Source organism: Somniosus microcephalus, chromosome 12, assembly GCF_052327205.1.
Source record: "Somniosus microcephalus isolate GS21.2 chromosome 12, FLI_Smic_1.0, whole genome shotgun sequence".
Classification (NCBI taxonomy): domain Eukaryota; kingdom Metazoa; phylum Chordata; class Chondrichthyes; order Squaliformes; family Somniosidae; genus Somniosus; species Somniosus microcephalus.
Window position 1 is genome coordinate 161,898,625 of NC_140998.1, and position 27,411 is coordinate 161,926,035.

At 48.3% G+C, this 27,411-nt stretch overlaps 1 protein-coding gene across 6 annotated transcripts in view; it reads right to left on the reverse strand.

Moving 5' to 3' along the window:
* Positions 1 to 1,560: 1,560 nt before the first annotated feature.
* The window catches only part of capn3a (calpain 3a, (p94)), a 230,122-nt gene continuing 204,271 nt past the window's right edge, over positions 1,561 to 27,411 (reverse strand). For all 6 annotated transcript variants that reach the window (XM_086003746.1, XM_086003745.1, XM_086003742.1 and 3 more), the window contains 6 exons: positions 22,869 to 22,930; positions 22,142 to 22,210; positions 20,155 to 20,233; positions 10,057 to 10,173; positions 5,479 to 5,537; positions 1,561 to 4,528 (listed from right to left, as the gene is read on the reverse strand). In XM_086003746.1, the coding sequence (XP_085859872.1) occupies positions 4,502 to 4,528; positions 5,479 to 5,537; positions 10,057 to 10,173; positions 20,155 to 20,233; positions 22,142 to 22,210; positions 22,869 to 22,930 (413 nt within the window). In that variant the 3' untranslated portion in view covers positions 1,561 to 4,501. The remainder of the gene's footprint in view (positions 4,529 to 5,478; positions 5,538 to 10,056; positions 10,174 to 20,154; positions 20,234 to 22,141; positions 22,211 to 22,868; positions 22,931 to 27,411) is intronic.

Genomic DNA, 27,411 nt, shown 5'->3' on the forward strand with positions numbered 1-27,411 from the left:
TGAGTAGATCAGCCTTTGTACCACCTCCTGTAATATTCTCTGAGTTAAATCACTTATAAATCAAACAGACTGGTTCGGCCTCTGTACTGTGCTAAATTGTCTGATCTTGGTTGGGGCACAATTGAGAGGGGAGGAAAAAAAGACATTTGGGGTAGAGAATAGAGTCAAAAGGAGAACTTACATTTATATAGCACATTTCATGGCCTTCCTAAGTGCTTCACAGCAAATGAAGTACTTCTGAAGTGCAATCACTGTTGTAATGTAGGAAACGCGGCAGCCAATTTGCACACGGCAAGGTCCCACAAACAGCAAGGGGGTAAATGACCAGATAATCTATTTTTAGCGATGTTGGTTGAGGGATAAATATTGGCCAGGACACCGGCTCTTCTTCAAAATAGTGCCATGGAATCTTTTACTTCCACCTGAGAGAGCAGGCGGGGCCTCGGTTTAAGGTCTCATCTGAAAGACGGCACCTGTGACCGTGCAGCATTCCCTCAGCTAGAGGAAGAGCACGTAAAAAGGGGCCAGAAGAGAGGTCTACCGGGGTAGGCAACAAAAGAGGGGAAATTATCGTTGTGTGTGTTCTATTTAAATTCTCCGCAGCTTTTAACCCATTTCAGTGCAGCCACAAACTGGTCAGGTCAAACCTGTTCCAATCAGGCTGTAACAGAGGCTCCATGGGGGAGACGGGCAAGAGAACAATGCAACTGGCACACCAGGGCAGGTGGAAAGCAAGAGAGGAATGAAGAATGGCTGCTCACACGCTAAGCAGGAAAAGCCCAATGATGTGAAGCTCACATTAACTCCATGCAGTGTCCCCGCCACAAGCACAAACTTGTCCTCAAGTTTTAAACTGCCAAATCCCAGTGAGGTTGACACACCATTAGATCTGACCAACTTTCACCACTAACTATGGTGGTCAATGAAAGGAGTGAGCTGGAAGTGCTCCGAAAACAAATTTCTTTTTAGGATGAATTGTTTCTCTCAATTGCTTCGCTTAAAAGTGCCCCATTATCGTAATCCAGTGTCAGCCTAGATTACATGCATAAACCTCTGGGGTATCTTTCATTCATTTATTGAATTCATGGCATTTATTGACCATCCCTAATTGCCCTGAGAAGGTGGTGGTGGGCTTTCTAACTGAGTGGCTTGCTGGGCCACCTCAGAGGACAGTTAAGAGTCAACCACTGTAGTATGGAACTGTAATCACACACAGACCACACTGGATAAGGATGGCAGGTTTCCTTCCCTAATGAACCAATTGGTCTTTTATGAAAATCCGACGGCTTCAGGGTCACCTTTCACTGATAGTGGGGCCTGAGTAGGTGGTGGTGGGCCTGGATGGCCTGGTGTAGTACAAAGCCACATAGAGGTGGGAGGTCCCAGCTTCAATCCCTCGGCTGTGCTTAGTTATCTTAGCTTATCTTAGCTATTAGACTCAGTCTCGCTGGCCCAGAGAAGGGAAAATTCAACCAGGGTTCCCGCTCTTGATCAGTTGCCAGTGATTCTATTTTCAAGTTCACTGTGTTTGTCCCCGTGCATTTATAAATAAATAAAATGTACAGCCCTCACACAGAACTTTAATATACTAAAAGCACACAGGAGATAGGGGAGCCTAAATAAATCAAATACATAGGCCACAACATGACTGTGTGCATGCTCAGTAGTGAGACGATGCCATGGTCCATCACTACTTCTCTGCTGCACCTCCTTCAACCATCATGGAAACTGTGATACTGACACCTTCGATCTGCCCAGGTCCATCACTGCAGGCACCTCCTGGCCATGCATTTTATCTGTTGTGTATTGACATGACCGCAATGTGTCTCCTTGATTTACAAACAGAGGCACAAAACCAAACATTTCCTGCAACTAATCTACATTCAAACTTGATAAATGATTTCTTCGAGCTGTTCCAATGGGCTGGTGGGTAAAGACACTGCCAGGGTTGTACTGAACCGCATCAGGTAAATGTAAGAGATTTAAAACAGCGGGTAAGATAAATTTCTTCACACAGAGTTGTGAAGCTGTTAAATTTACATCCAGGGTTGGTGTCCAAGGCAGAAACTATGGGCCAGAAATTGCTGGGATTATAATGACGCATTAAGGTTACATGCCATTATTAATTTGTAAAAAATTTGCAGAGTAAAAGAAATATGCCATGAGTTCCGATTCTTCACAAATTGCTGGACGATTTGCTCCACACCGCTGGTAGCTTCACCAAAGCCTATAAAATCACTTCTCACCATGAGGCTCCCCATTGAACTTAATGACAGTCATGAATTACGATGTCAGTACGAATTATTCCTGCCGCAGCCATTTAGGGCTGTATATCAATGTCGCACAGGACCCTGATAATGACGTGATTTATGGTCCCGACATGGCATTGAACCTTGGAGATCTTTAAAGGAACCAATGAAGCTGTGGAGTCTTACTCCAGCAGGTAGTGAATTGTTCCGAGAGGACGTTTAATCCTTTTTATTTGTCTTGGCAGTCTTTTGTGCCAGTCTTGCCATCCACACCTTTGTTAGTGTCGGAAGGCAATAGATTTGAGGATTCAACGCTGTTTCAACACTTTGAATTGCATATTAGATAGATTTCTTTCAGAAAATAAAATTTTCAGATCCAGTATCTGAGTAATCTGAGACATGATGTGTGGTAAATGCAGTATGCTTGGGAGGAACCGGTGACTTTGGACCTATGGTTCCCAAAGCTCTCCACCACTGGGGTTTTCCTCACCTCATGTCTGGGTCTGTTGTAGACTCATTGATAGAGATTGATTGCTGTGATTAGTCAACAACTCCATTATTGTTGCATCATGTGACTACCAGGATGATAGAAGGCACACTAGATGGACCTTGGAATTTTTTCGTCTAGCGATTCCTATGTTCCTATGAAAGCTGTGCAATGACAGTTTCACAGTTTCTGAGCATGATGGACGGAGCTGCTGGTTCTATACTCCGTCGAGAGTGTTTGTACATTTCGCACGCCTACCCTGCCATTTACTCATTAACTTCTCAAGGACCAATACAGCAATTCACTAACACAACTGAGTTGCAATGTCCTGTTCTTCTGCTTGCTCTTTTCAATTTTTTCTTACTTTTTCGTTCTCTTTTTTCTCTTTCTTTTAATCCATTCTTTCTTTCTCTCTCTGGATTCCTCTTTCTGTCTCTATATTAATTTGACTCTAATTCACCCTATTTCCTTCTCCGTTGTTCGCTCTGTTTCTTTCTCTATCCTTTTCCTTCATTGGTTAAGGAGATAGACCACTGGGCACGATGTTCATGAGGTCCCAGATGCGACATTGACATCGCTGTGCCATTATCAGATCGACGTTCCAGTAACTTGCGGCGGAAATATAGTGCAATGTCACCAGTGAGCAGAAAAGTCCAATCAATGTTGTCCGCCGCCAAACCCACCATTGCAGCAATTTCTGGCCCATAGTCAACATTCAAAATTAGATTGGACAGGTGGATGAAGGAAAAGGGTTTGAAAGGGTTGGGAACAGGATGGGTAAATATGATTAGTGCTATGTGCTCGCACGAAGGGTAACCGCTGACACAGGCCAAATGGCCTGTTTCTGTGTTGTAACCGCTGTTTTTTTTAAATTCTCTCTCGGGTTCCGGATATCGTTGGGCAGACCAGCATTTGTTGTCCATCCATGGTTGCCCTGAGAAGGTTGTGGTGAGCCTTCTTCTTGAACCACTGAGCTGTTTCATACAATTGAGTGGCTCGCTGGATCACTTCAGAGGGCACTTTGATGTGGGAGTGTATTTTTATGTAATCCATTGTCAGTACTGACTTCATTGATCTCAGGCAGGGCAGCGGTATGAACACCACTGGGATAGGGAAAGAGGAGGGGGGAAATTACTGATCACTTCCCTGCTGGTCAATACATGAGTGTGGAAGCTGGCAAGTGATTTAAGTGACAGTCCCTCAAGCAGTCAACTGATATTTATTGGCTTGGCACAGGTTATTTGGCTGCAGCAGTCCAAACATGCAGCGATCCAGCAGGGCTGACGGAATATGGTCCTGGATGATAATTCCCCCCCCTGGCTCTGGGGTACTGAAACCAGCTGCAGTGACTCAACTGGCTGTGAGATCTGCTAACTCATCCCAAACCAAACATTGAACCTGGGATCTTCTACTCAATGTTATATCAGGCAATGCATTTACCCACTAGGCCACCAAAGACAGAGCTTAGAGTAGGGGAGTTTATTGTAGAATCATACAAGAGCAATAAAGAAAACTTGTGCTTTTATCCTGGCTTCAGGTGTTCCTAATCGCAAAGGTTCACACAGTTGCAGTAAGACATGCTGATCTGACAGTATGCAACAGGCTGTCATGGAGTCAACCGCTTTACACCTGGCTTCCTGAAGTACTGTTGAATATCATGGGTAGAAAAGGTTGCTTTTGCATATGATGCTGTTGAGGTTTGGGCGTTGAGTTTGAGGTAATAGCCAGGCACGTGAGCCACCAGGAACACAGAGTCCCGAGACTCTTAAGCATATATGGTGAGTTGCAACCACTGTGGAAATAAGAACACCATAAACATTAATCCCATCAGTAAGGAATACAGTGCGTTCAAATGCAGGTCAAATCTGCTAAGAACATGAGGAACGAGAAAACATCATTTGCTCCATCCAGCCTTTCCCTTCACTAAACAACATTGGCTGCACTTCAATAAAAAACAATCCATTATGTGAAGTATTCTAAGATGTTCTGAAATACATAAAACTAATTGTTATTATGTCATGCACTGTCATAGACAAACCTAACTCAAGGAGACAACATATCACAGTTAAACCACCAAGAAAATAAAGTCCTATGGACTTTCTCCCCAACGTCCAAAGACATTCTAATGAGTATTAATCCGACCTCTGGAATCAGTCCTTAAAACTAACCAGTCACATTCCACAACCTTGGCCCCATCAGCACGACTGTATAAGGTGTTTGACACATTGGCGAGGAGGATTTTAACTGCCAGCGGGTTTCTGGCAGGACACCAGCGGTTTCAGTTGGATTCCAACCTGTCACGGCAATTTTAACAAGGAGTAGTGTCTGCAGGTTGGGCCTCTGCTCCCCAAACGAGGAGGATGGCCACGCGCTAGAGACTGGCTTTGGGGGGAATAATAAAAGAAGGGGAACACGTGAATAGAAATCTACCAGATCAATGTTTTTCCCGAGCAAAGATCGTGGTGTGCAATGAATCCCGCAGCTGCTGTGTTCTGAGGGCAGCTTCACACAGGTGCTATCCCCACACCATCCCTTGTGATGAACATTAAAGGGAAAGAAAGACAGTCAATAATAATATCTGAAAGATCTTGAAATCTGTACATTTACGCCAGGATTTAAAAGGCCCTTGAAAGACACAGTTCCTTTTAATGTCCACCTAGGACTTTGCTTTATACCACATGTGCTCCTTGAGTGCTCAGATAGGAAATATGGCTCAGTCACATGAGTGACAGTTGCACCTACCTCCAGAACACTGAGTTTAATGATTCCATCTCCATCTTTATCAAAGGCATGGAAGGCTCCTGCAGAACAAAAAGGGGGACAATGAAGACAGTGCCTCCTCTCAAAATACACACACAAAGGTAGAAACTGATTTTAACACTGGTAATGTACAGTAATTCTGAGAACACAGCAAGAATCCAGACACTAGTAAAGGAACTGTGCCCATCCTGCTTGCTGCATCATCCAGATCTTGCTTTGTCTTTATCCTTCAACTAACCTTAGCCTTTATATTCGATGATGGAGAGCAAGGCCCATTATAGACACCAGCAATTAAAGCTTTGAAAGGTGTAAAACAAAATCTTCTCTTTGGGTGTGTACAGTCATAACTTTCGTCCGCTCTCTAATTTCCTCCTCTGACTCAGGCTGGGATACGGTTCCACAAGTGCGAGTCGCCTGCAAGTACTTCACACCCATGTGTAAGCTTAGACACTGGACTGTTGGCAGGCTGTTCCTTTATTGAACACTGGGAAGTGGTCATCACAGCTAAATCCCAATCCTGTCCTCACCCACGGGAGGGGATAAAGGGAAATGGGATCAGGGTGGGCAAAAGGGATTAAGATTACTGCTCATGTGGAGGATAAACACCAACATGGACTGGTTGGGCCGGACAGCCTCCTTCCATGTTGTAACTTCTACGTAATTATATCTAACCCTACAGTCACCTAGCCGAGTTCAACTAACTCAGCAGAGGCCAGGGACCGATCCTCGAGCCTACCTAATTTATTGGCTCAGTTCCACACTTACCAACTGAGTAATTGGGGAGCCCCCCAGAATCAGTATAGTACAGGAAACTCTCGATTTACTGGCACCGAAATAACCGGAAATCTCTATTAACCGGCAAAATTCAGGTGTAGGTTCAGGTAAGTTTCACTTCATATTAGTGGCCATTCCTGGATCTGTGGCTGTGTAAACAGGGTTCCTGCACTTGTTGCTAAGCAACAGGGACGCTTGGTCTGTGGCCGGGGCTTCCTGCACCTGTTGCTAAGCAACAGGGAAGCCTGGATTTGTTGCTGTGTATGGAGCTCTCGTACCTTTTAACTATACCTCTCTGTAATCCGGACTTTTTGATAAACCGGCACCACGCCGGTCCCGTCGGTGCCGGATAAAAAAGAGTTTCCTGTACAGGACAGTTGCAAATGGCCTACTGCCTGTTGCTGACAACACTTAGCTCTAGCTCCACCTCCCCACTTTGTACCCATCCTTCTCTGGGTCATATACCAGTCCCGAACTGAGAAGGCCACACCTGCCCTCTCTCAAGCTTTTGCCTGCGCCACTCTGAACCAGGAATAAAACTTCCAAGTTTCCATCTCTCTACTCTTTGTTACTAAGATCAGAAACTATGTGCTATTCCCTGGTGGCTTAGGAGTGTGTACACAGTTAGTAGCTGAGCCATACAGACTTAGCGGCCTGGATTTTAGTCTGGAGGTGTGTTCCATGCAGGCGGGGGGGGGGGTGCTGTTTTGAGGTCAGGAAGCCCGGAAGAACGGGTTTCCCAAATGTCCGGCAATTTTTAACTGCAGGGCTCCTTTAAATTTTTCTGCCAGTTTCCCACCGACAGGCAGCCTGATTGATAGGCTAGAGGCCTGTTGGGCAGGAAAGCCAACAGCACAAGGCCACAGGTGAGGAGAGTGGGTAGGTCTAGTGGGGGGTGGGTGGGAGAGATCGTGGGGGTCCCGATCACACTGGGGGGTCCTGAGCGCGAGTGGTTCCTGATTGCGGAGGGGTCTGATGGTGGTCGGGGTGGGTCAGATGGTGGTCGGGGGTGGTTGGATGGTGGTCAGGGTGGGTTGGATGGGCGGGGGGGGGCGGAAGAGAGCAGACAGATCACGGGTGGGTGGGGGGGTTTACAGGGTAAGCTTGTTGAGCCTGGAGGAAACACTCCTGCTTCTCCTGGCCCACAAGCAGTACTGTAAAGGCACTTAACTCATGGATTCAGCCCTTCTCACCTCCTTTCATCTGCCAGGTTTCCTGAGGCCTGGGAAACCCGGCCGGCATGAGTTCAAAATAGAATGAGTTAAAATGAAGGCAGGCAGCCTCATTATAATATTTAAATGACCAACTCGCTTCCCGCCAGTGGATAAGTCGCCCGCCCCTCATCCCACCTCTGACAAAACCAGAAGTGGGCGGGCTGGAGGCGGGCTGGATTCCTGTTTCAGATTTTTTGAAATTTAACCCAAGCCCAAACCGCCCATTAAGCTTCAGCCCAGAGAGTGTCGTGTTTCCTCCTCTGTGTTCAGTTATCTGGCCTCAGCAAGCATGCCAGTAGGAGCACTACAATTGCCCTTAGGGTCCCTGGGTTAGGAGGGGAAAATTGACCAGGGCTCCCACTCCTGCTTGCTACCCAGTGACCCTTGCTGAAGGAAGGGGCGGCATTTGTACTGTGCAATTGCACGGGTTTCTAAGTGGAGTCAGCAGCCATAGATGGACACAATCTTCTGAGACCCGTGTTTGTCCCTCTTCAAATAATTCAGGAACTATGGACTGCATCACAGTGAAGACTTTGCATCTGCTTCCTGCATAATGGCCATGGTGATGTTTCTGTGGTCATCTACCACCTGATCATTAATCCAGTGAAAACTATTTCTGTTCATGAAGGCCATGGAGTAGTTTTGAACGATTCTGATTCGCACTCAGTGGAACCATGCCAACCAGCACAAGCTGTGCTCACTATCCAGCTGATGCCTCCTTTCCTTATGTGATACTTAACAGAAATATCAATGCGTATTCCCATTGTCTGGTTTGGAAGATCCCAATTTCCAGTCACTGCAGTTTAAGGATCCAATTTTTCTTTCTGTGAATGTTTGTGTTGATCAATATGAGGGACGTTGTTGCTGGAGATTGTGGTGAATGGATTATTTTTCCATTTCAGGCAATTAAGAGCCAATTTTAACACCCGGCCAGTGTTGTTTGGACAGAGGCTGAAGCGGTGGCAAACGGCAGTGTGAGGGCCATGGGATTTTTGATCCCGGGCATCAGTTGTAAAGGCCTCATCAGTCTCCTGCCCGAACCTGGTGGGAAGTGCTGGCTGGGAGTGAGCAGGGTTTTGGGTGCAGGATGCCACTGCAGCGAGTTGAACAAATGGCCCCCAACAATCAGGCATGTGGTTGGGAGAGAGCACAGGGAAGTGGGGGAGCCTTGGGCACAGGAGGCACAAAGTTGACTTGCGAGGCCAGGAGGAGCACTCCTGCTACGCCTGACCGACAGGGAAAGAAAAAATAATTAAAATTCACTTATCCTTCTGGGTCCCTTCTGGCCCTGGCTCATCTTGCCACCAGTTTGACCTGATATGGAAGCTGTACCAGCTGGCCTCAAAATTGCAGTCGGATCCCAATGACGTCATCAAAGAGCAATCTTTTTATTATTATGGGATGTGGGCGTCGCTGGCAAGGCCAGAATTTATTGCCGATCCCTAATTGCCCTCGAGAAGGTGGTGGTGAGCCGCTTTCTTGAACCGCTGCAGTCCCTGTGGTGAAGGTGCTCCCACAGTGCTGTTAGGGAGGGAGTTCCAGGATTTTGACCCAGTGACGATGAAGGATCGGCGATATACTTCCAAGTCAGGATGGTGTGTGACTTGGAGGGGAACTTGGAGGTGATGGTGTTCCCATGCACTTGCTGCCCTTGTCCGTCTAGGTGGTAGTGGTCGCGGGTTTGGGAGATGCTGTCGAAGAAGCCTTGGCGAGTTGCTGCAGTGCATCTTGTAGATGGTACACACTGCAGCCATGGTGCGCCGGTGGTGGAGGGAGTGAATGTTTAAGGTGGTGGATGGGGTGCCAATCAAACTGGCTGCTTTGTCCTGGATGGTGTCAAGTTTCTTGAATGTTGTTGGAGCTGCACTCATCCAGGCAAGTGGAGAGTATTCCATCACACTCCTGACTTGTGCCTTGTAGATGGTGGAAAGGCTTTGGGGCGTTAGGAGGTGAGACACTCGCCATGGAATACCCAGCCTGTGACCTGCTCTTGTTGCCACAGTATTTATGTGGCTGGTCCAGTTTAATTTCTAGTCAATGGTGGCCCCCCAGAATATTGATGGTGGGGGATTCGGTGATGGTAATGCCGCTGACTGTCAAGGGGCGGTGATTAGATGCTCGCTTGTTGGAGATAGTCATTGCCTGGCACTTGCGTGGCGCGAATGTTACCTGCCACTTATCAGCCCAAGCCTGAATGTCGTCCAGGTCTTGCTGCATGCAGGCATGGAAAGCTTCATTATCTGAGGAGTTGTGAATGGCACTGCATATTTAAAAAAGGACCCCACTGCCTTCTGTCATGTGTCCCTCTGCCTGCTCAAAAGAACAGGTTAAAATTGCCACCTCCAGGAATGGGGGGGCGAGTCACTGCCTGGAATAATTTAATGCTAAATCAGAGACCATTTCAAGTGATGGGACCATGCTCGTAAAAAGTAGATTCAGTCCTGTCCTAAATTCATTTTATGGATCCTGAGAGAAGGGGCCTTCACCCCATCTGTCTGGGCGCATAAGTGCACCACAGGCTTCAAAGACTCCATTGTGGAGAAAAGGACACTGTGAACGGTATTGCACTTACTGAACATCCCCTCCAGTCTCACAATACAGCAGATGAAGCTGTCAAAGTCCAGGTTCATATTTTCATCGGCATAACGCATGGAGATGATCTCGTAGAGCTGGCTGTTCAGATGGAAACCTGAAGAACAAGAAATAAGGGTACTTACTACTTCTTAGATAGTCTCACCAACACTTCCCACTAGTTCCAGTATAACAAAGCCCTGCAATCCAACCACCTCTGGTATACTGCAACGAAGTGTGTAACGGACATAGGAGATCAGACAGCCATATCGTATCATCTAATACAGCACTCCGACAGGCTCAACTGACATCGTAACCCATGTGGTCTGAGGGAGAAATTTAGATGTGGCGGGCAATTGGCACAGCTGACTTGTGTCCCCTCTTCACCATACTTCACTGTGATAACATCGTTCACAGTCCGCTGTGATAACACCACTCACAGTCCGCTGTGATAACACCACTCACAGTCCGCTGTGATAACATCGTTCACAGTCCACTGTGATAACACCACTCACAGTCCTCTGTGATAACACCATTCACAGTCCGCTGTGATAACATTGTCCACAGTCCGCTGTGATAACACCACTCACAGTCCACTGTGATAACACCACTCACAGTCCGCTGTGATAACACCACTCACAGTCCGCTGTGATAACACCACTCACAGTCCGCTGTGATAACACCACTCACAGTCCGCTGTGATAACACCACTCACAGTCCTCTGTGATAACACCACTCACAGTCCACTGTGATAACACCACACACAGTCCGCTGTGATAACACCACTCACAGTCCGCTGTGATAACACCACTCACAGTCCTCTGTGATAACACCACTCACAGTCCGCTGTGATAACACCACTCACAGTCCGCTGTGATAACACCACTCACAGTCCGCTGTGATAACACCACTCACAGTCCTCTGTGATAACACCACTCACAGTCCGCTGTGATAACATTGTTCACAGTCCGCTGTGATAACACCACTCACAGTCCACTGTGATAACACCACTCACAGTCCGCTGTGATAACACCACTCACAGTCCGCTGTGATAACACCACTCACAGTCCGCTGTGATAACACCACTCACAGTCCGCTGTGGTAACGTTGTTCACAGTCCTCTGTGATAACACCACTCACCGTCCACTGTGATAACACCACTCACAGTCCGCTGTGATAACACCATTCACAGTCCGCTGTGATAACATTGTTCACAGTCCGCTGTGATAACACCACTCACAGTCCTCTGTGATAACACCACTCACAGTCGGACCAGGAGAGCACCGAGGCGGCAGTATAAAAGGAGGAGCGAGGCGAGGCCCAACCAGATCGCACCAGGAGAGCTCCGAGGCGGCAGTACAAAAGGAGGAGAGAGGCGAGGCCCGACCAGATCGGACCAGGAGAGCACCGAAGCGGCAGTATAAAAGGAGGAGCGAGGCGAGGCCCGACCAGATCGGACCAGGAGAGCACTGAGGCGGCAGTACAAAAGGAGGAGAGAGGCGAGGCCCGACCAGATCGGACCAGGAGAGCACCGAGGCGGCAGTACAAAAGGAGGAGAGAGGCGAGGCCCGACCAGATCGGACCAGGAGAGCACCGAGGCGGCAGTACAAAAGGAGGAGAGAGGCGAGGCCCGACCAGATCGGACCAGGAGAGCACCGAGGCGGCAGTACAAAAGGAGGAGCGAGGCGAGGCCCGACCAGATCGGACCAGGAGAGCACCGAGGCGGCAGTACAAAAGGAGGAGAGAGGCGAGGCCTGACCAGATCGGACCAGGAGAGCACCGAGGCGGCAGTATAAAAGGAGGAGCGAGGCGAGGCCCGACCAGATCGGACCAGGAGAGCACCGAGGCGGCAGTACAAAAGGAGGAGCGAGGCGAGGCCCGACCAGATCGGACCAGGAGAGCACCGAGGCGGCAGTATAAAAGGAGGAGAGAGGCGAGGCCCGACCAGATCGGACCAGGAGAGCACCGAGGTGGCAGTATAAAAGGAGGAGCGAGGCGAGGCCCGACCAGATCGGACCAGGAGAGCACCGAGACGGCAGTATAAAAGGAGGAGAGAGGCGAGGCCCGACTAACTCAGCAGCGGGGAGAGAGGTAAAAATTAATCAGAGTGTGACATCACCAGGGAGCAGGTAAGTGATTGGTTGGTGAGTATTTCTCTTTTTTAAACTTTAACTCTGTAGTTTATAGTTACTAAGGTATTTTCTGGTGTAGCAGGGACTGTTGGTAAACCATACAAGCGCCTTAGAGTTATCTTTAATTGGTGATAGTGAATTAATTTAAATTAATTAAAGGGTAAGTCATGCCAGGAGAGCCCAGCCCCGTGTTATGCTCCTCTTGCTCTATGTGGGAATTCAGGGACACTGCCGGTGTCCCTGATGACCACGTGTGCCAGAAATGCATCCAGCTGCGGCTACTAGCAGACCGCATTGCGGCGCTGAAGCTGCGGATGGATGTGCTCTGGAGCATTCACGATGCTGAGAGGGTCGTGGATAACACGTTTAGTGAGTTGGTCACACCGCAGGTAAGGGCTGCACAGGCAGAAGGGAAATGGGTGACCATCAGGCAGAGCAGTAGAGGCAGGCAGGTAGTGCAGGGAACCCCTGTGGCCATCCCCCTCTCAAACAGGTATACCGATTTGGATACTGTTGAGGGGGATGTCTTACCAGAGGAAGGCAGCAGCAGCCAACTTCCTGGCACCAGGGGTGCTTCTGCTGCTCAGGAAGGGAGGAAAAAGAGTGGGAGAGCAATAGTGGTAGGGGATTCTATCGTAAGAGGTACAGATAGGCATTTCTGTGGCCGTAGACGTGACTCCAGGATGGTTTGTTGCCTCCCTGGTGCCAGGGTCAAGGATGTCACTGAACGGCTGCAGGGCATTCTGAAGGGGGAGGGTGAACAGTCAGAGGTCGTGGTTCACATTGGGACCAATGACATGGGTAGGAAGAGGGGTGAGGTCCTGCAGCAAGAATTTAGGGAGCTAGGTAGCAGATTAAAGAGCAGGACCTCAAAGGTTGTAATCTCTAGATTACTCCTGGTGCCACGTGCTAGTGAGTATAGGAATAGGAGGATAGAGCAGATGAATGCGTGGCTAAAGAGTTGGTGCAGGAGGGAGGGCTTTAGTTTCCTGGATCACTGGGCCTGCTTCTGGGAAAGGTGGGACTTGTACAAGTCGGACAGGTTGCACCTGAACCAGAGCGGGACAAATATCCTTGCGGGGAGGTTTGCTGGCACTGTTCGGGGGGGTTTAAACTAAAATGGCAGGGGGTTGGGAACCTGAGCAGGGAGACAGAGGAAAGGGAAACAGGGATAAAAGCAAAAGATAGGAATGAGAAAAACAAAAGTGGCAGTCAGAGAAATCAACGGTTTAAATCAAACGTGGCCACAGTAAATAATAACTCTAATCGGTCTAAGAGCGTTAAAAAAACAAGCCTGAAGGCTTTGTGTCTTAATGCAAGGAGCATTTGTAATAAGGTGGACGAATTGGCTGCGTAAATAGAGGTAAACGAATATGATTTGGTTGGGATTACGGAAACGTGGCTCAAGGATGGCCAAGACTGGGAACTCAACATCCAGGGGTATTCAATATTCAGGAAAGATAGGCAAAAAGGAAAGGGAGGTGGGGTAGCATTACTGGTTAAAGAAGGGATTAATACAATTGTAATGAAGGATATTAGCTCTGATGATGTGGAATCTGTATGGGTAGAATTGAGAAATACTAAGGGGAAAAAAACATTAGTGGGAGTGGTATATAGACCTCCCAACAGTAAGGCGGAGGTTGGGGATGGCATTAAAAGGGAAATTAAAGAAGCGTGCAATAAGGGCACAGCAGTCATCATGGGTGACTTTAATCTACATAAAGATTGGGCCAACCAAATCAGTAACAATACTGTGGAGGAGGAATTCCTGGAGTGTTTATGGGATGGTTTTCTGGACCAATATGTCGAGGAACCAACCAGAGATCAGGCCATCTTAGACTGGGTATTATGTAACGACAAAGGATTAATTAGCAATCTTGTTGTACGAGGCCCCTTGGGTCTGAGCGATCATAATATGATCGAATTCTTCATTAAGATGGAGAATGAAGTAGTTGACTCAGAGACTAGGGTCCTCAATTTAAATAAAGGAAACTACGATGGTCTGAGGAGTGAGTTGGGTAGGATTGATTGGGGAATGGCACTCAAAGGGTTGATGGTGGATAGGCAATGGCAAACATTCAAAGACCGAATGGATGAGCTACAGAATTTGTTCATCCCAGTTTGGCATAAAAATAAAACAAAAAAGGTGACTCAACCGTGGCTAACAAGGGAAATTAGGGATAGCATAAGATCCAAGGAGACGACATATAAATTGGCCAGAAAAAGCAATAATCCTGAGGATTGGGAGCAGTTTAGGATTCAACAAAGGAGGACAAAGGCATTAATTAAGAAAGGGAAAATAGAATATGAGAGTAAGCTTGCAGGGAACATAAAAACTGACTGTAAAAGCTTTTATAGATATGTGAAGAGAAAAAGATTGGCGAAGTCAAGCGTAGGTCCCTTACAGTCAGAATCAGGGGAATTTATAATGGGAAACAAAGAAATGGCAGACCAACTAAATTCATACTTTGGTTCTGTCTTCACAAAGGAGGACACAAATAACCTCCCAGAGATGCCGGGGAACATAGGGCCTGATGAAAGGGTGGAACTGAAAGAAATCAGTATTTGTAGGGAAATGGTGTTAGGAAAATTGATGGGACTAAAGGCCGATAAATCCCCAGGGCCTGATAATCTACATCCCAGGGTACTTAAGGAAGTGGCCCTGGAAATAGTAGATGCATTGCTGGTCATCTTCCAGAACTCGATAGACTCTGGAACAGTACCCATGGATTGGAGGGTAGCTAATGTTACCCCACTATTCAAAAAAGGTGGTCGAGAAAAAGCGGGGAATTATAGACCGGTAAGCCTGACATCGGTAGTGGGGAAAATGCTAGAATCTATTATAAAAGATGTAATAGCAGAGCACTTGGTAAGCAGTGACAGGATCGGACAAAGTCAACATGGATTTACAAAAGGTAAATCATGCTTGACTAATCTACTGGTAAAATAGATAAGGGAGAACCAGTGGATGTGGTGTATTTGGACTTTCAGAAGGCTTTCGATAAGGTCCCACATAAGAGATTAGCGTGCAAAATTAAGGCACATGGGATTGGGGGCAAGGTATTGACTTGGATAGAGAACTGGTTGGCGGACAGAAAGCAAAGAGTTGGAATAAACGGGTCGTTTTCCGAGTGGCAGGTAGTGACTAGTGGGGTACCGCAAGGATTGGTCCTAGGACCCCAGCTGGTCACAATATATATTAATGATCTGGACGAGGGAATTGGATGTAATATCTCCAAATTTGCAGATGACACAAAGCTGGGTGGGAGGGTAAGCTGTGAGGAGGATGTCGTGAAACTCCAGTACGATTTGGACAGAATGGGTGATTGGGCAGAAACATGGCAAATGCACTATAATGTGGATAAATGTGAGGTTATCCACTTTGGTGGCAAAAACAGGAAGGCAGATTATTATTTGAATGGCAATAGATTGGGAGAAGGGGAAGTGCAAAGAGACCTGGGTGTTCTTGTTCACCAGTCGCTGAAGGTAAGTATGCAGGTGCAGCAGGCGGTTAAGAAGGCAAATGGTATGTTGGCCTTCGTAGCAAGAGGGTTCGAGTACAGGAACAAGGATGTCTTGCTACAGTTGTACAGGGTCTTGGTGAGACCGCACCTTGAGTACTGTGTGCAGTTTTGGTCGCCTTACCTGAGGAAGGACGTTCTTGCCATGGAAGGAGTGTAGCGAAGATTCATCAGGCTGATACCTGGGATGGCAGGAATGACGTATGAGGAGAGATTGTGTCGATTGGGCTTATACTCACTGGAGTTTAGAAGATTGAGAGGGGATCTCATCGAAACTTATAAAATTCTGTCAGGCCTGGACAGACTAGATGCAGGAAGGATGTTTATGATGGCCGGGGAGTCCAGAACCAGGGGTCATAGTCTAAGAATAAGGGATAAGCCATTTAGGACTAAAATGAGGAGGAATTTCTTCACCCAGAGAGTGGTGAACCTGTGGAATTCTCTGCCACAGCGGGCGGTGGAGGCCAGTTCATTAAATATATTCAAAAAAGAGTTGGATATATTTCTTAAGGCTAAAGGGATCAAGGGATATGGGGAGAAGGCAGGGACAGGGTACTGAATTTGGATGATCAGCCATGATCTCATTGAATGGCGGAGCAGGCTCAAAGGGCCGAATGGCCTACTCCTGCTCCTATCTTCTATGTTTCTATGTTTCTGCTGTGATACTGCGACTAACATTTCGTAGCATGTGACACTTTGATACTGGGACTGCAGTGCCCTGTAAACATTGCACCAACTCATCACCCTCACGTAATACCGCACACAGTCTGGAGGTACCTGAGAGAATGTGGCATAGACATGACCGTGGCAATCATAGCTGGCAGAGCTTCTGCATCACCAGCCCAAAATTGGCATCAGGTGGCCTGAACCGGTTTTGCAGTGCTCCAGCCTGAGGAATCTTGGGGGCTAGGGTTTTGAGGACTGTTCAGAAGAGGGGTTACCTATGGTTTTCCTGCACTTTTGCAGGAGGATAAGTTAACATAATGCCCACAGGGCCCTGAGGTTTCCCTGTAATTTGCTCAGGAATAAGAAATTGGAATTCACCCGAAGGAAAAAGAAACTGGATTTTCCACACGGCGACCAGGATTGGGAAATGTGGCTCTCTGGCGTTCCTGCACCACTTGCAGGATTTTCTTCCGGAAGTGGCGGTGGGTATTCAAAAAATAAGTTAATGACAGGAATAGCTTATCCGACATGTTTCCTGTCATTACCAGCGAAGAGCGTCGGGCATCAGGAACGCAGAAAGGGGAGGTTAAAATTGAGAGGGATGCCTTGACTGGTGCAATAATCAGAACAAATCGCTAGACCGCGCTCGGCAAGTCACGAAATGTAAACATTTTTCAGCCACCTCCCTTCCCTCACCTCACGAGGCAGGCTCAAGTGCTGCAGAAAGACCCCTACCAACAATCAATGAAATGAGCATGATCCCAGAAGATCTGCCTTTGCCATTCTAGCGCTCTGATGCACTTGGAAATCAATTACATCCGTAAACCGAATACGAACCCACGGATCTTGTGACAGGAAGGGAAGGCCTGGAAGAAAAAAGTCTCAACGTTCTGCTGAAGAAGCGGACACTGCAGCAGATACAGGGGGACGTGCTGTGATCCTGAGATGGGAACCCTCCACTGACATTAACAGACCTCCTCCTGGGAGAGACTTTGTCTGAAAACCTCCTAGCCCAGTGGCTTCATCGTTGGAGCAGCTGAATCTTCAAGAATTGGAAATAAATCTTTTCAAGACCAACTGTTCAGGTATTCACTGATATCAGTACACACGGCCCCATCTACAGCCACTCCTGACCCATTCCCACTCACCTGTATCACAGTCTAACTCCCATCTACAGCCACTCCTGACCCATTCCCACTCACCTGCATCACAGTCTAACTCCCATCTACAGCCACTCCTGACCCATTCCCACTCACCTGCATCACAGTCTAACTCCCATCTACAGCCACACCTGACCCATTCCCACTCACCTGTATCACAGTCTAACTCCCATCTACAGCCACTCCTGCCCATTCCCACTCACCTGTATCACAGTCAAACTCCCATCTACAGCCACTCCTGACCCATTCCCACTCACCTGTATCACAGTCTAACTCCCATCTACAGCCACACCTGCCCATTCCCACTCACCTGCATCACAGTCAAACTCCCATCTACAGCCACACCTGACCCATTCCCACTCACCTGTATCACAGTCTAACTCCCATCTACAGCCACACCTGACCCATTCCCACCCACCTGTATCACAGTCTAACTCCCATCTACAGCCACTCCTGACCCATTCCCACTCACCTGTATCACAGTCTAACTCCCATCTACAGCTACTCCTGCCCATTCCCACTCACCTGTATCACAGTCAAACTCCCATCTACAGCCACACCTGACCCATTCCCACTCACCTGTATCACAGTCTAACTCCCACCTACAGCCACTCCTGCCCATTCCCACTCACCTGTATCACAGTCTAACTCCCACCTACAGCCACTCCTGACCCATTCCCACTCACCTGTATCACAGTCTAACTCCCATCTACAGCCACACATGACCCATTCCCACTCACCTGTATCACAGTCTAACTCCCATCTACAGCCACACCTGACCCATTCCCACTCACCTGTATCACAGTCTAACTCCCACCTACAGCCACTCCTGACTCATTCCCACTCACCTGTATCACAGTCTAACTCCCATCTACAGCCACTCCTGCCCATTCCCACTCACCTGCATCACAGTCTAACTCCCACCTACAGCCACTCCTGACCCATTCCCACTCACCTGTATCACAGTCTAACTCCCACCTACAGCCACTCCTGACTCATTCCCACTCACCTGCATCACAGTCTAACTCCCATCTACAGCCACTCCTGCCCATTCCCACTCACCTGCATCACAGTCTAACTCCCATCTACAGCCACTCCTGACCCATTCCCACTCACCTGTATCACAGTCTAACTCCCATCTACAGCCACTCCTGCCCATTCCCACTCACCTGTATCACAGTCTAACTCCCATCTACAGCCACTCCTGACCCATTCCCACTCACCTGTATCACAGTCTAACTCCCATCTACAGCCACTCCTGACCCATTCCCACTCACCTGTATCACAGTCTAACTCCCATCTACAGCCACTCCTGACCCATTCCCACTCACCTGTATCACAGTCTAACTCCCATCTACAGCTACTCCTGACCCATTCCCACTCACCTGCATCACAGTCTAACTCCCATCTACAGCCACACCTGACCCATTCCCACTCACCTGTATCACAGTCTAACTCCCATCTACAGCTACTCCTGCCCATTCCCACTCACCTGTATCACAGTCTAACTCCCATCTACAGCCACACCTGACCCATTCCCACTCACCTGTATCACAGTCTAACTCCCATCTACAGCCACTCCTGACCCATTCCCACTCACCTGTATCACAGTCTAACTCCCATCTACAGCTACTCCTGCCCATTCCCACTCACCTGTATCACAGTCAAACTCCCATCTACAGCCACACCTGACCCATTCCCACTCACCTGTATCACAGTCTAACTCCCACCTACAGCCACTCCTGCCCATTCCCACTCACCTGTATCACAGTCTAACTCCCACCTACAGCCACTCCTGACCCATTCCCACTCACCTGTATCACAGTCTAACTCCCATCTACAGCCACACATGACCCATTCCCACTCACCTGTATCACAGTCTAACTCCCATCTACAGCCACACCTGACCCATTCCCACTCACCTGTATCACAGTCTAACTCCCACCTACAGCCACTCCTGACTCATTCCCACTCACCTGTATCACAGTCTAACTCCCATCTACAGCCACTCCTGACCCATTCCCACTCACCTGTATCACAGTCTAACTCCCATCTACAGCCACTCCTGCCCATTCCCACTCACCTGCATCACAGTCTAACTCCCATCTACAGCCACTCCTGCCCATTCCCACTCACCTGTATCACAGTCTAACTCCCATCTACAGCCACTCCTGACCCATTCCCACTCACCTGTATCACAGTCTAACTCCCATCTACAGCCACTCCTGCCCATTCCCACTCACCTGCATCACAGTCTAACTCCCACCTACAGCCACTCCTGACTCATTCCCACTCACCTGCATCACAGTCTAACTCCCATCTACAGCCACTCCTGCCCATTCCCACTCACCTGCATCACAGTCTAACTCCCATCTACAGCCACTCCTGACCCATTCCCACTCACCTGTATCACAGTCTAACTCCCATCTACAGCCACTCCTGACCCATTCCCACTCACCTGTATCACAGTCTAACTCCCATCTACAGCCACTCCTGACCCATTCCCACTCACCTGTATCACAGTCTAACTCCCATCTACAGCCACTCCTGACCCATTCCCACTCACCTGTATCACAGTCTAACTCCCATCTACAGCCACTCCTGACCCATTCCCACTCACCTGCATCATTCACAGCGCTGCGCATTTCATAGCTGTCAATCACTCCGGAATTATCCTTGTCATATTCCTTAAAGATTGCCTGCAAAAAACAGGAAATGACAATGAGAATATATTTGGCTGGGACTGAGGCCAGGCTGTAGTTACAGGTTCATGTCTGAGGGACTGAGGCCAGGCTGTAGTTACAGGTTCGTGTCTGAGGGACTGAGGCCAGGCTGTAGTTACAGGTTCATGTCCGAGGGACTGAGGCCAGGCTGTAGTTACAGGTTCATGTCTGAGGGACTGAGGCCAGACTGTAGTTATAGGTTCGTGTCTGAGGGACTGAGTCCAGGCTGTAGTTACAGGTTCATGTCTGAGGGACTGAGGCCACGCTGTAGTTACAGGTTCATGTCTGAGGGACTGAGGCCAGGCTGTAGTTACAGGTTCATGTCCTAGGGACTGAGGCCAGGCTGTAGTTACAGGTTCGTGTCTGAGGGACTGAAGCCAGGCTGTAGTTACAGGTTCGTGTCTGAGGGACTGAGGCCAGGCTGTAGTTACAGGTTCATGTCTGAGGGACTGAGGCCAGGCTCTAGTTACAGGTTCATGTCCTAGGGACTGAGGCCAGGCTGTAGTTACAGGTTCGTGTCTGAGGGACTGAGGCCAGGCTGTAGTTACAGGTTCATGTCTGAGGGACTGAGGCCAGGCTGTAGTTACAGGTTCATGTCTGAGGGACTGAGGCCAGGCTGTAGTTACAGGTTCATGTCTGAGGGACTGGGGGAAGAATATATGCTGAGATTGAGGTCAGGGAACCTAAGTGGGGTATTCACCATCCTATGGGACAGTCAGAGTTCAGATCCAAGTTAGCCCCTCTGACCACCGTCAGGTGACCTCTGTCCCTTTTTCATTCCTGGGTGGTTTTAAGTGGTGATCCTACTAATGAAATGTTCGAAAGCAATGATAATTTGTAGTGATGCTGTACACTGAAGCACTAATGTGCTGTACCTGAAAGTGTGTGCTGTAAAGAAAGGGGATTCGATTTCTGACAGATTCTTTGCTATAACTGAACAGGCTGTTCCATAAGCAGCCAAGGCCTTAACATTTCAATTCTTTCAATCCCGGGGTTTTAAAATGTACAGACTATATGTGAAACAGACATCTCAGACAGACAACACACCCAATGGCTCAGTGAGTAACTGCACTACAAAGTGTCACGCTGCCCCATCGAGACTTAGCAGGTTGCAGGTTCAATCCCTGATCTGTGCTGACTTTAGCTGGGGCAACGTTGTAGGTGTAACTATTGGCCTCGATGTTCGTGGCTGGTGAAGGTGCCACAGCTTCTGGTCCTGTTTACTATCCAGTATCACCTTGCTGGAAAGTATGTGTGAATACAGGATCTGGCGCGGCTGTGATAGTACCTCCCCCTGGCAATGATACACAACACCAGACTCATATATGCTGAATAGACACCTTGTGGGGGCACTGGTGGCCTGCTGGTGCCTGTGGAATAGTGCCCCAGCATGAGAGGGGGATGAACAAACACCAGTAGGACATCAGATGACTCTCACGGACAGCCCTGTGTTGCATCAGACTCAGAATTAAGGGAGTAAATTATTTGCAATCCGTTTTGACAGAGTCCTGACCTATAAAGCCGTCCGACCTCAGTGACTGGGAGGGAGGAGAGGGGTGGCGGGGGAAAGATCATGATTCCCTAAACCCTCACTGGCTCCTCCATTGACGAGCTGACCAGGTAAACAGATACATCAGGTGAAATGCACCAGGGAAATGGACAGCAATGACTGATGATTTCAGATAGTTACACCATTCTTGACTAAAGCCTGTCAGACTCTAAATTAACCTCTCTACCAGTCTTGATGATCTGAGAGGGGACGACTGAATCCTGGCTTCAGCACTGTTTGCCATACATTAATTATCCAGGCGTTGAACCCACTATAATTCAAACACAGTCACACTCCCTGTGACATAATTGACCTAAACCCTCCAACGCTCCTACCTGCCATTGCTTAATCTTGCCCCAGAGATGTCTAAATTCCATCAAATTAAGCTTTCCGGATCCATCCGTCTGCAGTTAGCTATGTTAAGGAAGAGATAGTAAGAGGTAATATGAGATAATAGTGCGGAAGTCCAGCAGGCTGGTAATATGATTACAATCCCCTGCCCTGTGAGGGGGCAATGCCAATATTATATCCCAAATCAATGTACAGTACATTGTTGATCAGAAAATAGCCTCTGCAGCCTGGAATTAACAGCAGTTCCTTTATGTTCACTTCTGTACTTAGTTTGTAATTATGATACCATATGGTAGATCCTGACATTGTGCAATTGCATAAAACAGGTAAAACTTTTGGAAATCACACAATTATGGGATCAGCTGATTTTTTCTCTCCCAAATGAAAGGGTAATGAGGGCAATTGTACTGCTCCTACTACTGTCCAGCCTGAGGCCAGCTATCTCAGCATAGGCCAGGGATCCAATATGGGATCTTCCCGGACTGTTTGACTCAGTTTCATGCCAGCAATGCACTGCTCCCCTCAGCCTTTGGCAGAGTCAGTGACACACTTCTAACCAACTGCATCATTGAATCCTCAAGCCACTTTCAGTTGGGCCTGGATTAAAAACAGGGATCCTGAGTGAAAAGGCATTTCTCTAACCCACTGCACGACCATTAAACAAGTGCCTCTGAAAGAATAATGAATGTAATGGAGAAGAGGAAAGGATACATCCATGAGGGCAACCATACTGCGACAAGACTCGAGGGCGAACCCTTCAGTTTTCATCTTGTCTGTGAGGAGAAAAAACAGTTAATATTCAGAATCACTGCATCACTTTGTGAAGGAATAAACTTTTTAAACATTGTGTGAAGGCAAAGAACGGAGGGGAAAAGAAACAGAAAATTATCTCCGACAGCACTAGGAGTGGAAACCGCCTCTCACACAGTCTGGGGGTCCCATTAACCAGTTTGTACTGTACTAAGAATCTCACACACAGTCTGGGGGGGTCCTATTAACCATGTGTACTGTACTAAGAATCTCACACACTCTGGGGGGGGGTCCCATTAACCAGTATGTACTCAACAAAAATAACAATTACATAGAGCCTTTTAAAGCAGAAATACATCCCAAGGAGCTTCACAGAGGATGAGAAATTTTAAAATGGGGCATTGCCAGACCACGAGCCAATGTACGTCAAAAAATGAGATAATGATCATATAATCAGTTTTTTACTGATGTTGGTTGAGGAATAAATATTGGCAGGACATGGGGGGGGGAGAACTCCCCTGTTCTGCTTCAAATTAGTGCCAGGAGATCTTTTATGTCCACCCGAGAAGGAGACTCAGGTTTAACATCTCATCCGAAAGATGGCATCTCTGACAGTGTAGCACTCCATCATTACTGCACTGGAGTGTCAGCCTAGATTTTGTGTTCAAGTCTCTGGAGTGGGTTACGAGTCCACAACCTTCTGACTCAGAGCTGTGAGTGCTCCCCACTGAGCCAAGGCTGACAGAGCAACTTGGTCAAAGAGGTGGGATTCAAGGATACTTTTAAAGGAGAGGTGGAGAGGTTTAGGAAGGGTGTTCCAAAGCTTATGGCCGAGACAGCTGAAGGCAAGGCCAGCAATGGTGGGGAAAAGGGAGTGCGGTCGCACAAGAGGCCAGAGTTGGAGGAATGTAGAGCTCTCAGAGGGTTGTAGGGTTGGAAGAGGTTACAGAGGTAGGGAGGGACGAGGGCATGGAGGGCTTTAAACTCAAGGATGAGAATTTAAAATCTGAGGTGTTGGGGGTTCGGGACCAAGAGTGATGGGTAAGCAGGACTTGGTAGTGGATAGGATACAGAATTTTGGATGAGCTGAAGTTTGTGGAGGGTGGAGAATGGGAGACCAGCCAGGTGTCTTTGGAATAATCGATTCTGAAGGTGACAATGGCATGGATGAGGGTTTCAGGAACAGATGGGATGAGGTGGGGTGGAGGTTGCCAATGTTATGGAGGTGTAACAAGGAAGTCTTTTTGACGAAGAGGATATGGGGTTGGAATCTCAGCTCGAGGTCGAATAGGATGCTGAGATTGCAAACAATCTAGTTCAGCCTGAGTCAATGACAAGGTAGTACAGAATCATGGCAAGAGTATGGAGCTTTTGGCAGGGACTGAAGGTACCTTCAGTCTCCCCAGTGTTGAACTGGAGGAAATTGTGGCTAATCCAAGACAAGATATCAGACAAGCAGTCTGAGGACACAGAGACAGTTCATGGGTCAAGAGAGGTGGTGGAGAGGTACAACTCTGTGTCATCAGCGTACACATGCAAGCTGACCCCACATCTGTGGATGATGTCGCCAAGGAGCAGCATATAGATAGGAAGAGAAGCAGGCCAAGGACAGATCCTTGGGGGACTCTGGAGTTAACGGTGCAGTGGGCAGGAAGAGAAGCCATTGCTGGAGATGCTTTGACTATGATCAGATAGGTAAGAATGGAACCAAGTAAGGGCAATCCTACTGAGCTGGACAACAAAGGAGAGGCGTTGGTGGAGGATGGTGTGGTCGATCATATCAAAGGATACAGAGAGGTCAAGGAGGACGAGGAGGGATAGTGCATCATGATCACGGTCACAGTCAGAGATTGTTATTTTTGACTTTTATTAGGGCTGTTTCAGTGCTGCGGCAGGGATGGTAACCTGATTGAAGAGATTCAAGCATGGTGTTGTAGGAAAGGTGGGCACGGATTTGGGATGAAACAACGCATTCAAGAACTTTGGAGAGGAAAGGGACAGAAGGATTGAGGGTGGGTTTACTGAGGATAATGCTTAAAGCAATTTTAAAAGCAAGTGGGACAGTACCTGAGGAAAGAGAACCACATGCAACACCAGCTAGCATGGGGGCCAGGAAGGGAAATTGGGTGGTCAGCAGTTTCGTGGGTGTGGGGTGAAGGGGGAAGGAGGTGGATCTAATGGACAAGTTGAGTTTGGAGAAAGCATGATGCGAGATAAGAGAGAAATTGGAGGAAGATGCAGGCTCAGGGGTAGGCCAGGGAGAGCAGGGGAGAGGTTTGGCTTGGTGGACAAGGGGAAGAGGGAAAGCAGCAGAAGCAGCTGAACGGGTGGTATCAAATTTAGTGATAAAGAAGTTAATGAACTCCTCGCACTTGTTTTGGAGGTGAGGGTGGAGACGGCAGAGGAGAGGGGTTTAAGGAGACGGTCAGTGGTGGAGAAAAGAAGCTCTCCAGGGTGATCCTGGAGTAGTGGGTGGTTTTGAGAGAGGACCGATTATTGCTTGATGTGATACAGCCAGATCTTGTGATGGATGCAAATTAGTTGGCCTTGAGGGATCGAAGATGGGGGCCATACTAGGGGGAACAACTGGGATGGGAAAGAGTAAGGGGGGAAAATTCAGTTGGTTTGCGCCTCCCATTAGCGCCCTAAGAGGGCGATGTTTTCGCCACTCGCGAAATTGACCAGTCATTTTGCGGCGGCGCTAAACACTACCGCCACTATCTCCTGCGCCTGCAGATCATGACGTCAGTCGAGCATGCAACGCCCCGGTAGCGCCCCGGACCGGATATTGAGTGGCACCCCCTGCATTTCCGCCTGCGCTAGCAACGACAGGTTGAGGGGAACGTTTTGCAGTCGGGAAGAGACTGGGGGAGCGCCATTTAAAGGTGACCGCTTCCTGCCTTTTTTTGTTGGCGACATTTTTGCACCACGCATTCTGAGAGAGAGAGAGGGAGACTTCTGGAGAGATTCAACGCTGTGTGAAGGAGTTTTGGGTACTGAGCAGCACTTTGCAGGTTCATTTTGATTTGCCCTTCCTTGCATCGATTTAGCAGAGACTGTGGGGGCTGCACTCTGAGCTCTTTCCCTGGTCCTCTCCATTGTTGTTTCAGCAGAATTGATGTACAGGTCTCTCCAGGCCGAGATTCAAGGCTGCAATGAGCAGGGTGTGGATGGAGAACAAGATCGACCCTCCCCTTTAAGAACTGGCCGGCGCCAGTGTGTCTGTGTTCCATTGCTGACTGACATCACATGAGCTTCGCCAGCGCTCTGAGGTAGCGCCTCGCTCCTCGGCGGTAGCACCTGATTTAGCGCTCCAATCACCTCTAGGGGCGATAGAAGCCAAGTTTGCAATTGGAGGCGATAATTAGCAGCAGGTGCTAAACTTTGCACCCAGTCGATAATTGCGCCCCAAACGGGGCGATACCGAATTTCTCCCCCTAAAGGTTTTACTGGGGACATGGGCATCAAAGGTAAATATGATGGAGTGGTTAAGCAGATTGACAGCTGTAAAAGTATTATGGTGAATGGAGGGCCAAAGGCTAGGCAGTTGGGAAGTAGAAAGTGCAGTTGTCAGTGATTTGGGAGAGAATTCTTTTCCAGGTATGGACATGTAAGGAAGTGGAGATCTGAGTGGTGAGGGATATAAGGAAGTGTTTGGAGCCGGTCTGGTCTATGATGCAGACTATGGGAGTAGAGAGGCCATGAGAGATGGTAGGTTTGAGGGGTGTCAGTGAGTCTGGGTAGGAGAGGTTATACGGAGGGAGAGGTAAAGGGAGGATAGGAAGTTAGTGAATTCAGAGGAGAGAGGGTGAGTGGAGCTGAGATAAAGATTGAAATCACTGGGGATGAGGAGTCACAGTGCAGAGACTGAAGGAGGAAAGGAGAGAGGATATCTCAGTGAGAAACTTGGGGGCGATAGTCAACAAGGATTTTAAAGAAGAAGTGGGAGGGGTGGAACAAGTGTTCAAAGGAGAAGAAAGTACTGGAGGAGTAGGGGGAGAGACCAAGCTGTAATTTGGTGGTAAGGGCCACACCATCACCACGGTGGTTTGGCTGGTGCAGGTGGTGAAAAGTATAGGTAGGCAGGGAAGCTTCAGTAAGGGACAAGGTGTCACCACCCATGAGCCACATTTCAGTCAAAGCCAGAATGTCAATGCAATTATCTACAATAAGATTATGGATAGCAAGGGCCTTGTTCACGAGTAAACAGACATGCTGGAGGGAAACGCAGAGCGGGGTGGCGATTGATCCACTGGTACAGTTCAAGGGGGCAGTGGTGTGTGAGGTGACTGGGATGAGAGGGACAAAAAAGAGGTTGACAGGGTTAGCACCCAGCAGACGCGCTGGGCGGGAAAGTCAGCGATAGAGAAGGATGCGACAATTGGTGTTGCTCCTCGTAGGGAGACAGCAACGGGTGCCTCGATGGGCCCTTCGGAGAATGCCAAGAGAAGCACGGAAGATAGCTGTGGGCTTATCCAAAAGGGATACAAGCCAGGGATAGTAA